Source organism: Polypterus senegalus, chromosome 17 (assembly GCF_016835505.1).
Source record: "Polypterus senegalus isolate Bchr_013 chromosome 17, ASM1683550v1, whole genome shotgun sequence".
Classification (NCBI taxonomy): domain Eukaryota; kingdom Metazoa; phylum Chordata; class Cladistia; order Polypteriformes; family Polypteridae; genus Polypterus; species Polypterus senegalus.
In genome coordinates, this window is record NC_053170.1 from 13,700,827 (window position 1) to 13,714,356 (window position 13,530).

General features: G+C 38.5%; 1 protein-coding gene across 2 annotated transcripts in view; it reads right to left on the minus strand.

Annotated features, from left to right (window-relative positions):
* Positions 1 to 3,629: 3,629 nt before the first annotated feature.
* Positions 3,630 to 13,530, minus strand: part of eve1 (even-skipped-like1) — a 33,467-nt gene continuing 23,566 nt past the window's right edge. For both annotated transcript variants that reach the window (XM_039740075.1, XM_039740074.1), the window contains exons 2-3: positions 10,828 to 11,075; positions 3,630 to 5,045 (exon numbers count right to left, since the gene is read on the minus strand). In XM_039740075.1, coding sequence (XP_039596009.1) covers positions 4,551 to 5,045; positions 10,828 to 10,974 — 642 coding nt within the window. In that variant the 5' untranslated portion in view covers positions 10,975 to 11,075 and the 3' untranslated portion in view covers positions 3,630 to 4,550. The remainder of the gene's footprint in view (positions 5,046 to 10,827; positions 11,076 to 13,530) is intronic.

Consider the following 13,530-nt stretch of genomic DNA (forward strand, 5'->3'; position numbering starts at 1 on the left):
TGAAATTCTCTTGACTTAAACTTCAAAGCCTTACAATATTTACATACTTCTGACATATCGCTTATGTCCATATATTCAATCTCTATTCGCCTTTTCATTATTTCTCCAAATAATAATTTCTATTTCTTTGCTCTAATGCGATCTTTACTTTCTTTGTTTTGACAGTGCCATTTTTTTCTGCTTTCATATTCTGTATCTTGCTGTGCATGTGTATCGCGCCTACGGTTTTTTTGAGTCTTTTGAATTCCGGTTTTCATTTTCTCTAACCTGCTCTGCATGTGTTTGGCCCTCTTATTTTTTAACCTCTTTATGACGTTTTACTTTGTTTTCTACTCTTTGTCTTTTATTTCTGACCTCGCTTTGTCCTGCTTTTGTTTCAATGACTCCTGGTCCGTGGTGATTACTTTCCCTTTTTCAAGTAACAATTTCTGTTTGTTTGCACTACTGCAATCTTTACTTTCTTTTTTTATACTTTCTATTTTTCCTACTTTCATATTCTTTAACTTTCTCCACATGTGTATCGCACCAACTTTTTTTTTTTTTTTTGAGCCTTTCGAATTCCACTGCTTTCATAATCTCTTACCTGCTCTACATGTGTATAACGCCAATGTCCGGATTGGATATTCTTTTTTTTCAGTTCCACCTGTTCCGGGCTGATAATTACTTTCCTTATTTTCTGAATTTGCACCTTGATAATTCTTTTTTGTTCTTTTTTCTCTCCAATGCTTTTGACTCTCTTTTCTCCATGCTGCTTTCTTCTTCGCTTAGTCATCTACGTTTCATTTATAACGTATTGTTCTTATACGCTTTATATGCACTGAGAGCCCTGGATCTGTGTGTGCTCAAAGCCAAAACACGACTGAGTGTGTTGCTGCCCGTGCTCTTATTTATTTGTAAGTAGGGCATGTCTTGCAAGAATCTCATGTTCTACATCATCGCGAGATGGTCCTGGGTCAATTTCTTGGCACAAAGTCTCATGTTTAAGGTCCCCGCGAGACGCTCTGTGGCCAGTCTCTCTAGTCTTGCAGGTCTTTAAAGTGTCTTCTGTGATCTTAACATGAAGATCACGTCTTGTCGCTCTACTGTTTCTCGCCAGGATTTTGTTTTATAATAGAGAGATGACCTTGGCACAATATTTTGACCTCATCTCTTTCTCCCAATCTCTTTTATTAAAATATTTTTCGTTCGAGGATGAATACCTTTGTCATTTCAGTCTCACTGTTATTTGGTTAACCAAACAGTCTTAATAAGTGGGTTAACTAAATTGAAGCACAAGCATGTTGCTTGAATAATAAGTGTTTTAATCGTTTCAGCAGCCATAATTGGCTTCAAAATTAAAAATCGTTGGCAACAAAAACTTGCAGCCACTATTGCTCTCCAGGACCAAACTTGTGGAATCCCATCTGAGAAGTTGCATTTTGTGTCTAACACACTCTGTCTCCATTAGCTTTGCATTATGGGTGTTGAGACAGGTTAGTCAGAGACATAATATGTCAAAACTTACATCTGCTTATGTCAGCTCTTTTATCAGTGTTCTTGCCTCACACTAGTTCGATCTTATTGTGGTTCCTGGCTGAGATTCTTCTTGTAGACAGTTTTTATATTTTTACTATGTCTGTTTGTGTTTCTTTTAGAAATTTTGATTTCTTACATATTCTAATAACCTGCACATAGGACAAATGAGAAGTCTAAATTGAGCAAAGTGGTAAATGTATTCTGTAATTGGCTGGCCTCTCGCCCAGGTCTGGTTTCTTTCTTTCATACAAAGCTTTCATGATCAACTTCAGATCACTGAAAACGTGGACTTCATGAATTGGTTAAGATAATTGGTGAATGGTCTGCACATATGCTGTTTTGCTATGTAAAATAAATCACAGGGTGCTGAAAAATATCCTGGCAGATGTAGGAAGAACATTTAACCTGAATGTGGCACTAGTCCATCACTGAGCTATTTCATACACAAACACCATTTCAATTTGGAATCATCATTCAACCTGCAGTGCAAGTCTTTTGGGGATGTTGGGAGGAAATACATACAGCAGGTGTGGCGGATGCTCTGTGCTCCACAGATCCTACTCTCACTTGGCCAAATCTGAAACCACAGTCCAGATAAGTCTCTAACCTTTCCAGTGCTTTTAACACCATTCTGGGGGAAAAGCTCAAGACTTTGAATCTCGATGCCCCCACAATTTTCAATCGTGGACTACCTGACCAACAGACAGCAGTTTGAGAGGCTGTGGGACTGTGTGTCAGAAATGGCGGTGTGCAATACTGGAGCACCTCAGGGAACTGTCCTGTCTCCCTTCCCGTTTCCCCTCTACAAAACACAATTCCAGAACAATACCCGTGCCTACCATCTACAGAAATTTGGTAATGGCTCACCTATCATAGGCTGTATTAATAATGGAGACAAGTCACAGTACAGGAGGCTTATGGAGGACTTCATCTTGAGGTGCAGGAATGTGAACCTATTTCTCAAAATCAGCAAGATGAAAGAGCTGCTGGTGGACTTCACAAAGCCTCTGAGACCGGTCATCATTCACGGGGAGGGCATGGAAATGGTTTATCAGTAAGACTTAGATCGCAAAATACATGTCAAAAATAAGTTCCTTGTATATTAAAACCTCATAAAAGATACTGTACATAAATTGACCCAAACATTACAAGAAAGCACTAGAAAAATAAAAAAATTAAATCAATCACACCATTAGCTACCTGTTCACAATACATCTCCTATTTCAAGTTGAACTGATAGACTCAGACATGAGTTTAGTGAATAAGGCCTATATTATTAGATATATTATTATGGACTTGAACAAAATATGATTTGGGTGGCGCAGTGGGTCATAGCTGTTGAGTCCAAAGTTCATCTTCCAGCCCAGGCTTTCCCTGCACAGAGTTGGCACCTTTTTCATGTGCTTGTATAGTATTCTGATTTTCCTCCTACATTTCAAAGACAGTCATGTTTAGTTGATTGTCATCTCTAAAATGGCCCAGTTACACTGAACCCGTGAGTGTGCCCTATGATTGGTTGTCTGCCAATATTGATGCTCTGTCCCCTTGGGATTAATAAAGTATCTATCTATCTACTATGGGAAATTCAGAATTCAAGAATGAAGAGGACAACAAATATTTGCAAACATTTATACTCACATTGCCCACTCGCTCTCCAAACCGAGTAATCCAATTAATGATTGCCATTATGTAAAACTAACCAGCAATGAATGGAGTATCAGTCCATTACAGGGTACACTCACTCAGATGGGGCCAAAGAACCAAAGAGATTAATGTAACAAAAGTGTCTTTACAATATGACAGGAAGTCTGAAATACCTGGAAAAACTGAACTCAAACACAGGGAGACAGAATTACCTCAGGCACAAAGCAGGCAGTTATTTCAACCAAGAATTTTACAGCTCTGAGAATGCAACATTACCTACTACACCAGAAAAAATAATAGCTTATTTTAGACACTATTTAAAATGTAAATTTCAAAATCAATTACATACACAAGAACATTCCTTTAGTTACTTAAATATGTTTTATTGCATAAAGTTATTCTTTAAAATGTACACATGTTAATATACACAGCATAGCTTGAAAGCTAGTTTAACATTGTATTTATTCGGCCATGAAAAAAAGAAAACTTAGTTTTTGTTCTCATAATGTAGTGCAAGTCATAAGAAAATTGAGAATCCATTCTGCAAAGGGCACTGTAGATTTCTTCAGAATATCAGTGCCAAGCCATCCCATGGCATAGACAGTGTTGGTTACAACTCATTGCTGTAGCTTCGATGCCAATCTCTAAATCCACAGTCATTTCGCAGGTAGAGCACTCTAATAGGATCCCTAATCTCACAAGATGAAATGATAAGCTTGTGCAAATGGTCATAGATCTGCAAATATAAGTTCTTTCTGACCGTTATTTTGAGAGGAGAGGCTGTTCACTTGTCTTCAGTCTTCAGTTTGGATCTCTTAAACCCATACATCGTCGCATTGTTAGGAGGATCTCCTAGTGCAATAGCAACATTGCAACAAACTCTAGCCAGTTCACATTTGGTCACTCACTAAAACTGATTACATCAAAAGTCACACTTCAATGATCTTAAGCTGTCGTAAAAGTCAGCAGAGATACCTACGGCATTCACTAATTAGCCTGGTCACCCACAGGTTCCATTTCTTTCCAAACACTCTGATACTGTTTAGTGGTAGGCAGGTAGATGGAGTTCCTCAGCTATATCCAGTGCACATCAGAAAGCCAGTGAGATACTGTCTAGTCACTAAAAGATGAGTAAGCTTCAAAAAACATGTGAAAATGAGCTATTGAGGAAGGTATCGTTTTGCTTCACTTCAGCAAAAACAAAAAACAATGCTACCTTAGGTTTGACTATAGTTTAAGTTTTTCTTTACAGTATTTTTTCCCACAAGGTCAATAGGCATTTAAAGTCAACCATGCCTTCCTCTTCTTCATACAATCTAACTATTTTCCACTAACTACAACCATCAGAATAATAATAATTATTATTATTATTTACAAAACAAGATGTATTGTCATCTTGACAATGGTATTTCTTCTCTTCTGTCCAAGGGAACCACAGCAGGCTTCACAACAGAAGGGTTTGGGTTTAGTAGGCCGTCACCCTGAGAAGCAGACCCTCTGAGTAAAGTGGGTCCTCGATGACTTCCTGAATTTCCTGTACACAGAATGCAAAGACAGGAACTTGGATGGTGAAGTCCGTGAGCAGCAGAATAGAAGGTAGGCTGTCTCAGACTAGCTAGTAGGTCAGGTCGTGGGTAAGGAGGATGAGAGAATCGCAGAGAGTCCAAGGGCCGGAGAGGGCTGCTGAATGGTCCAGTAGCTGGCGCCCCAGTGTTAAGTCCCATGGGAGAGTACAGGTGCAGAGGCATGTGAGGAAGAAAGGTGTAAGGAAGACTAGCAGCTGCCTGGCTCATCATGTAGGCGTAGAGAGTTGGGTCCATTGGGTTCGGCCAACCTAAAGTGTGCCTCTGCCTCTTGTCTTTCATCCTTCTGTTCTGGAACCAGACCTAAACATAAAGAAATACAACAACTTTGAGCAAATTTTGAAATGTATCATATGTGATGTTACATGTCTAAGAACTCTGTTTGATTCTCTATTGATTCCTTACTTAGTCATTTCTATTTGCTTAACTCTGTTTTACGTAAAATTATTTTATTAAGTCTGCATGGATAAAGAAATAATAATACCAGACATTTGTCTTTTTTTCTAGCCCAGTAATGGCAATAGAAATTTGATTCAGCTGTCAGTTCAACTTTTTAGAAATCTGTGATACTAAAACGATGGTTTTACCTCTTACAGCCCTTCTGTTTAAAGGACAGTTAAGGGATTTTGTTTTGTGTAGAAAATTCAGAAAAACCCAAAAACCAGAGACATGCAAAAACTGAAAACAAGGAATCAGCACAATCTTTCATCAGAACAGGGATGAAACAAGAATCATAGTTTAAAATTCAGAAAACGAAGACTTAAACTAGAAAAACACTAAGAAATAATCGCAAGTTTATCCAGTCTTAGATAAATGAATGCATCAGTATTTATATAGGTGCATCAACAATGTCACATGTGGCACAGCCCTGGAGAATTCTGGGACCCATCATCATGGCAACAATCAATGCTTTTGACAGAAATGTGGTGACATCCACAAGAAAACAAAATGGTGTTGCAGCAGCAAATAAGAATAAGTAACTTTATCAATAAGACTTTGATCGCAAAATACACGTAAAAAATAAGTTCCTTGTATATTAAAAGATACTGTATGTAAATTGACCCAAACATTATAAGACAACACTAGAAAAATTAAATAATGAAATCAGTCACACCATTAACTACCTGGTCACAATACATATTTAATGGAGACAAGTCACAGTACAGGAGGCTTATGGAGGACTTCTTCTTGAGTTGCAGGGATGTGAACCTATTTCTCAAAATCAGCAAGATGAAAGAGCTGCTGGTGGACTTCACAAAGCCTCTGAGACCGGACATCATTCACGGGGAGGGCATGGAAATGGTTTATCAGTAAGACTTCGCAAAATACATGTCAAAAATAAGTTCCTTGTATATTAAAACCTCATAAAAGATACTGTACATAAATTGACCCAAACATTACAAGAAAGCACTAGAAAAATAAAAAAATGAAATCAATCACACCATTAGCTACCTGTTCACAATACATCTCCTATTTCAAGTTGAACTGATAGACTCAAACATGAGCTAAGTGAATATGAGCTATTTTATTAAATATATTATTATGGACTTGAACAAAGTATGATTTGGGTGGCACAGTGGGTCATAGCTGTTGAGTCCAGAGTTTATCTTCTAGCCCAGGCATTGCCTGCACGGAGTTCACACCTTTTTCATGTGCTTGTATAGTATTCTGATTTTCCTCCTACATTGCAAAGACATTCATGTTTGGTTGATTGTCATCTCTAAGGTGGAGTGGTGGCTCTGAGGTCAGGGATCTGCACTGGCAATCCAAAGGTTGCTGGTTCGAATCCTGTAAATGCCAAAAGGGACTCTGCTCTGTTGGGCCCTTGAGTAAGACCCTTAACCTGCAATTGCTGAGTAGTGAGAAAGGGCTTTATAAACACAAAGAATTATTATTATTATTAAATTAGCCCAGTTACACTGAACACGTTAATTTGCCCTATGATTGGTTGTCTCCCATCCTTATCCAGAGCTGCTAGAGATAAGCACATCTCGCCGCAACCCTCATATGCTGGGAAGAAAATAGATGGATGGAAATAAGGGGAGACTTTAGCCTCCTTCATCCAGTTGCTCCCACTGATGTGACACCCTTAAAGTAAGTAGCAGTTTTAGGCAAGGGGACTGTTGCTCCATCCTGCTTTATTTACTAACTTGAACAATGCTTCTGGAATAGGCACTTTACCCTGTGATTCAGAAGTAAACTAAATGTGATTGCAAATGTTATTTATATTATGTTATGTGGGACGTTCAAAACGTTTCCTCACTTTTATATTTTCGTTGAAAACAGTGAAGGCGGGAGGAATAGTAATTGGTCGTGTCTGACAGTGTCATGTGACTGGGAAAATTGCATTGCAAAGGAAGGTGACTATGTAGAAGAGTGATGTCATTTGTTTTTGAAATTCTTCATATAAAGAGTTTAACGAAGTGCTGAGACTTTTTGAACATCCATTATATTTTCAAGCATTTAGAAAATATGCAATACTATTTTTGAACATAAAACTGTAAAAGATTATAACTCAGTTGACAAATACTAAATCAGCATTACTAATTGTCACTTTTCAAAATGACAGCCTAATACTTGTATTACAGATAGATGGAAAACATTCTTTTTTATTTGATCTGATAAAATAGTTACATATCCACTCTTATCACAACATATCTTACCTTGTAAAACAAGCCCATTCAGTATACAGGACATTCTATATGATGGTATTAATTTCACTGAACAATGTAAATTATAGAATAAAATACTTTGCATTCTAGTCAAATCCAAATTACTTTTTCACTAGCAGAACTGTTAGGGTACAGACCTATCAGGTTGTTGCAGGCAGTCACACTACCTGCACTTCAATAAAAGTCATCCACCTGAAGCTAATCATGCTTGGGCCCAGCCAGTACTTGGATGAGATGCCATACAGGAAAAAACGTGGGTTGCTGCTGGAAGAGATGTTGGTGAGACCATATCTGGGGGCGCTTACTCTATATGGTCCGTCTGTGGATCCCAATGGCCCAATGCAGTAATGGGGAAACTGTGCTGTGAAAATTGGTGTCATAGTTTAAAAAAATGTAAAACGGAGGTTCTGGCTCTTTGTGGTCATAAAAGATCTCTGGCCATTTTTCAAAAAGAATAGGGCATTTCCTGATGCCCACAATGGCCTAGTCATTCTGAGCCCCTAATTATCCCTGTCTATCTCTTTCACCATTTCACAGCATGATAATCCATCCATCCATTTTCTAACCCGCTGAATCCGAATACAGGGTCACGGGGGTCTGCTGGAGCCAATCCCAGCCAACACAGGGCAGGAACCAATCCTGGGCAGGGCGCCAACCTACCGCAGGACACACACAAACACACACCCACACACCAAGCACACACTAGGGCCAATTTAGAATCACCAATCCACCTAACCTGCATGTCTTTGGATTGTGGGAGGAAACCCACGCAGACACGGGGAGAACATGCAAACTCCACGCAGGGAGGACCCGGGAAGCGAACCTGGGTCTCCTAACTGTGAGGCAGCAGCGCTACCACTGTGCCACCGTGCTGCCAACATGATAATCAATATGTGGTGAACACCATATTGAATAAATGGCTGCTGCTACACCATCCAGGTAGATGTTTTACATTGGAAATGGTTCAAGTAGCTCTCCACTGTCTATGTAAAGCACTTTGAGTAGGTTAGAAAAGTGTTATATAAATGTGCTTTATTATCCATCTCCATCCATTTTCCAACCCACTGAATCCGAACACAGGGTCACGGGGGTCCACTGGAGCCAATCCCAGCCAACACAGGGCACAAGGCAGGAACCAATCCTGGCCAGGGTGCCAACCCACCGCAGGACACACACAAACACACACCAAGCACACACTAGGGCCAATTTAGAATCGCCAATCCACCTAACCGGCATGTCTTTGGACTGTGGGAGGAAACCGGAGCAAACCCACGCAGACACGGGGAGAACATGCAAACTCCACGCAGGGAAGACCCGGGAAGCGAACCCAGGTCCCCTAACTGCGAGGCAGCAGTGCTACCACTGCGCCACCCTGCTTTATTATTATTATTATTTAGTAGTAGTAGTAGTAGTAGTAGTAGTAGTAGTAGTAGTAGTAGTAGTAGTAGTAGTAGTAGTAGTAGTAGTAGTAGTAGTAGTAGTAGTAGTAGTAGTAGTAGTAGTAGTAGTAGTAGTATATGCACAAATCAGGGCATACGTCAAATGTAAATTGTGAGAAGACATATAGTAGGCTTTTATATTCTATAGTTTGGTGTTAGAATATGTCATATAACTCCAAAGCTGTGTAACAACAACCTCCCCTGGAACCTACAGTTTTAAAAGTGATGGTGAAAATGTGGTTCTTCAGGGTGATGCCATAGAAGAAGCAATTTTGGCTTCCAAAAGAAAGGTCCACAATCTTAAAATTAAGGGTCCCTGAGTGGTTCTTCAGAAGGATGCCTTAGTGGTTCCCCAAAACACCCATCCACATGAACATTCCAAAAAGACTCTTTTATCTATTTACATCTGTAACAGGATCCATACTGTAAATAACCACACACAGATGGTAACAGATTAGTGAAATACCCATAGCTCCTGATTTTAAAAGGACTCTCATACACACAGTAGCACAGGCTAAGTTCAAGTAGCCTACCATACATTAAATATTTCAGTTTTGTCCATATATTAGGAAGTTTCTCAAGGCACAAAATGCCAATTTTATATACAAAGAACCCAAGCAACAGATCTATGGGGAACCACTCAACACAGTAATGAACCCTACAATGCTATTAAAGAACCAGGATTGTTAAGAGTTTACATGACAGTGGAATAAAGAATCGTTATTGATTTATTTAGATCTTAACAGGCACCATAAATAACCATAAATAAATAATAGCAGAGTTATGAAATACCAATAGGTTACTGAAATACCAAAAGAATCCAAATAGCAAGGAGTTCCTGATTTTAAAAGGACTTTTGCTGCATACAACATCACAGGCTAAGTTCAGGTTTCCTTCATCTGCATGTTAGCTGCTATGTAACCTACTAGATGTTAAACATTTCTGTTTTGTCCACATATTTGAATTCTTTTCAAAGTCCAAAGAAACACTCCCCCAAACCCCCATGTCTGAAAGATGTACCTGTTGAATTGATGATTTTAACTGACCCTGTGTGATATGGCAGTAAAGTAGTTTGGAGTCATGAGTATAAATTCTAGGCCTGGTTGTTTTTTGTGAGAAGTATACTCTTACAAATAAAAGTGCCAGACTGGTTCTTCCAGCAATGCCACTGCTGGGGAACCATTTTTGGCTCCCAAACGCACCATCAGTATAAAAGCTTCAGAAAGAACCTTTGTTAATTTTGATCAGTAACAGGTTCCATAAATAGACATACTATAGATTATAACAAATTTGTGAAATACAAATGGGTTCCTGATTTCCTGCTGCATACAATAATACAAAGTGACTTCAAGTTTTCTTGACCTGTTTGTGTAGATAGCCTACTATACAATAACGATTTCAGTTTTCTTTAGATATTATGAACTTTTTCAATTGTTAAAAAAACAAATGTCAATAACACTTTCCAGAGTAAAACTGCTCTTTATCAAGCAATGAGTCTACAAGGAACCACAAAACCTAGTGAAGTGTCATTAAGAAACCATCATTTTTAAGAATGTAATGAATATGTTTGCATATTGGGAGTCAATCAATTTTGAATGCATTATTTTGGGATGTGGAATTAACTAACTCCCATTATTCACATGAGGATAGTACACTCAGTATATTTATTTTAGCATATTTAGTGTATTATATATTTTTATTCTATTGCTTTTTTTAAATTATACTATTAATTGGATGCCCGGTATTCTGTATTTTTGTTATGGTATGCATTTGAATTGCCCTAGAAGATTAATAAGAGTATCTAATTTAATTTAATCTAAAATAAAACAGTGACGTTTGAACCCAGTCTCCTGGAGCCCTTGCTATTGCACCATCACCGAAACAGTCGCGTCCAGGAGACCATTGTCATCATACACGGATACTACATCTGAAGAAAAGGATTTGGCTTTGCTGGAAATTGAATTTTACGTCTACCTTTATTGTAGTCTCCGGCAGGTTGAGCGCCGCGGCCAGCTCACAGCGCCTCGGTCGTGACACGTAGCTTTCCTTGCAGTATTCCTGCTCCAGGTGGGCGAGCTGCTCCCTCGTGAACGCCGTCCTGTGCCTCCTCGTTTGATCCATCCCACCGTGGAAAGAGCCTCGAGAAGCCGAAGAATCCTCTTCGACAGGATCGGGGTCTCCGGACCCCTTTATTGCCACGTGGGAATCTCTGTCTTCGGCCACTGTTAAAGATGCAACCGAAAGGAAAAGGATCACGGTTTTTAACTAATGAAAAATAAAAATGTTTCAAGTATCTACCATACAATGTATTACTAATCAACTGTTTCGCAAATCAAATTCCTGTTGCAATAAACACTTCATTCACACTACTGTAATAAGAGCACAACAGTAATTACATAGTGTATTGTCTGTGCATGCAGAACAATACAAACAATTAACAACATTAGTTGTATAAAAGCATGTAAAATGACTATTTTCTATGTATAAAATTATACACTTACACATTGAGCTTTTATGGAAGTGCACACCGCATACACAAATATCCTCCTGGTGAAAGTATATATATATATATATATATATCCCAAAATTTGTAAAAGAAAAAGACAAGGAATAAATGTCCCACTGGGTGTTTCAAAAAGTTCTCAGCGACAAAGCCAGAATTCCAGAAAATTGCAAAAAGCGAAGCAACTTGTTCAGCGAGTCAATTCAGGCCAGAAGAAAACTGAAAAAAGTGCGGCATCTCCTCTCAGCTGTTGCGCGTGTGTGTTTTCTCCCGCTGTTTGCTTCAGACTTCAGTCATGCTTGTTTACTCTGGGGAAACCCTAAGTGCCAGTTGCTTTTTATATCGCTTGGGTCGTGATATCTTCCTATAATAGTGAGACGAGGTCTATCCGCCGCGGCGCCGCCTTGATACTGGGACATGAGGAGGTGTTAACAACCCTTCGGTCACAAGATAGTCTTTGTACTTTTGTTATGGTGAATGAAAAAGACCACCTTCTTTTTATTGTAAAAGAGGCTCATCTATTGTGATAAGCTAAACAATATTGTTCTGCTGCGTTTGAAGTTTGTGTTTTGGAGGCAAATCATGAGTTTTCCGATACCACGCTCTGAAAGTTGAAATCAGAAAATAATTCGGCTAAGCGATCGATAAAAGCAGTGTTATGAAAACTCATTTACGGAAAATATTTAAAATGTAGACCTTCACCTACTTGTGCAACATGTACTTTTCAACAAGTAACACTCTTAAAAATAATAACACTTTAATGGGTTGTGTGGTTTCTCTCAGAACCATTGCTTAACAATCATTAGACTTCTTTGTGTATGAAGTTCGTTCGTTGGACTTTAATGTTTAATGTACACTCTTAAAAATTAATGTGCCAAAGCGGTTCTTCAGAGCGATCCCATATAGGGAACCATTTTTTGGTTCCCAAAAGACCCATCCAAATAAAGGTTCCTGAAAGACCATTTATTTATTTGGGTCCTTAACAGATTTGTGAAATACTTATGGCCCATGGTTTTTAAAGGATTCGTACGGCACACAGTCACAGAAGTTTTCTAATTCTGTTAGTGTCCGGCTAGGAACCCCATACCTTACAATAAAGATTTCATTTTTTATTAGGATGTTTTTGAAAGCACAAACAACCAACTTCATATACAAAGAACCCATCCCAGAATTAAACGATGTGCTTGATCAAGCAATGGTGCTAAGAGGAACCACACAACTTAGTAAAGAGCTATAAAGTGCCATTAAAGAACCAAAACTTTTAAGAGTGATGTGGCACGCTACATAGGATACAATAGATGAACAAAACCCGAACTTAAGTCTGTGCTATTTTAATGTTATAGAGATCTTTAACAACCAGGAACCATTTGATATTTCACAACTCATAGATCTGGATCCTGATACGAATATAAATACATAAAAGTTATTTCTAGACACTTCATGTTGATGGTTCCTTTTGGAAACCAAAAACGGTTACCTTATGGGATAGCTCTGAAGGACCACATTGGCACCTTTAACTAATGCTCAAACATTGATTGAATATCTATGGTTCATTCGTTTTGTGAAAACGTCAAAAGCCGCCGTTTCACGGGTCCGTTTGATGCCAGTTCACGAAACATGCAATCACCTGGTAGTTAGTAAACCAGAGTGTGCGAGAAACTCTCATGGGCGCGCGCAAAACCTTTTTCAGACACCCATGGGGTAACCGAAACAGAGTTAATAATTGCGATATTTGTGTGAGTAAGAACATTTTACTTTTTAAGAACAAATGTCACAAAGTGCTTTACAAATAGTCATCACGGGCACTCGCACAAAAACGAGAAAATAAGTTAATGAATTCAAGCCAGTAAAATGTTTAGACGCACAGAATAAAATTTAACAACACACATATTACTGTACTTTTAGATGTATAGTATATAGGCCAGTCGTACTGTATACCTGTAAGTAAATATTTAGTTTCCATTATAGCAAACGGACTGAATGTAATATACCAGGAGAAAACTGACTCCCTATATTTCTAAAAGTTCTATTATGCGCATACCGCTCTATTTACAAATAATTATATACCTGTTAGGAATCTATGTTATGACTGCAATACTACTTACAAGCTTAACCATTTTACCCAAATTAATATCATTTACCGTAATTAAAGCTTATTTTTTTGATCCGCTGTT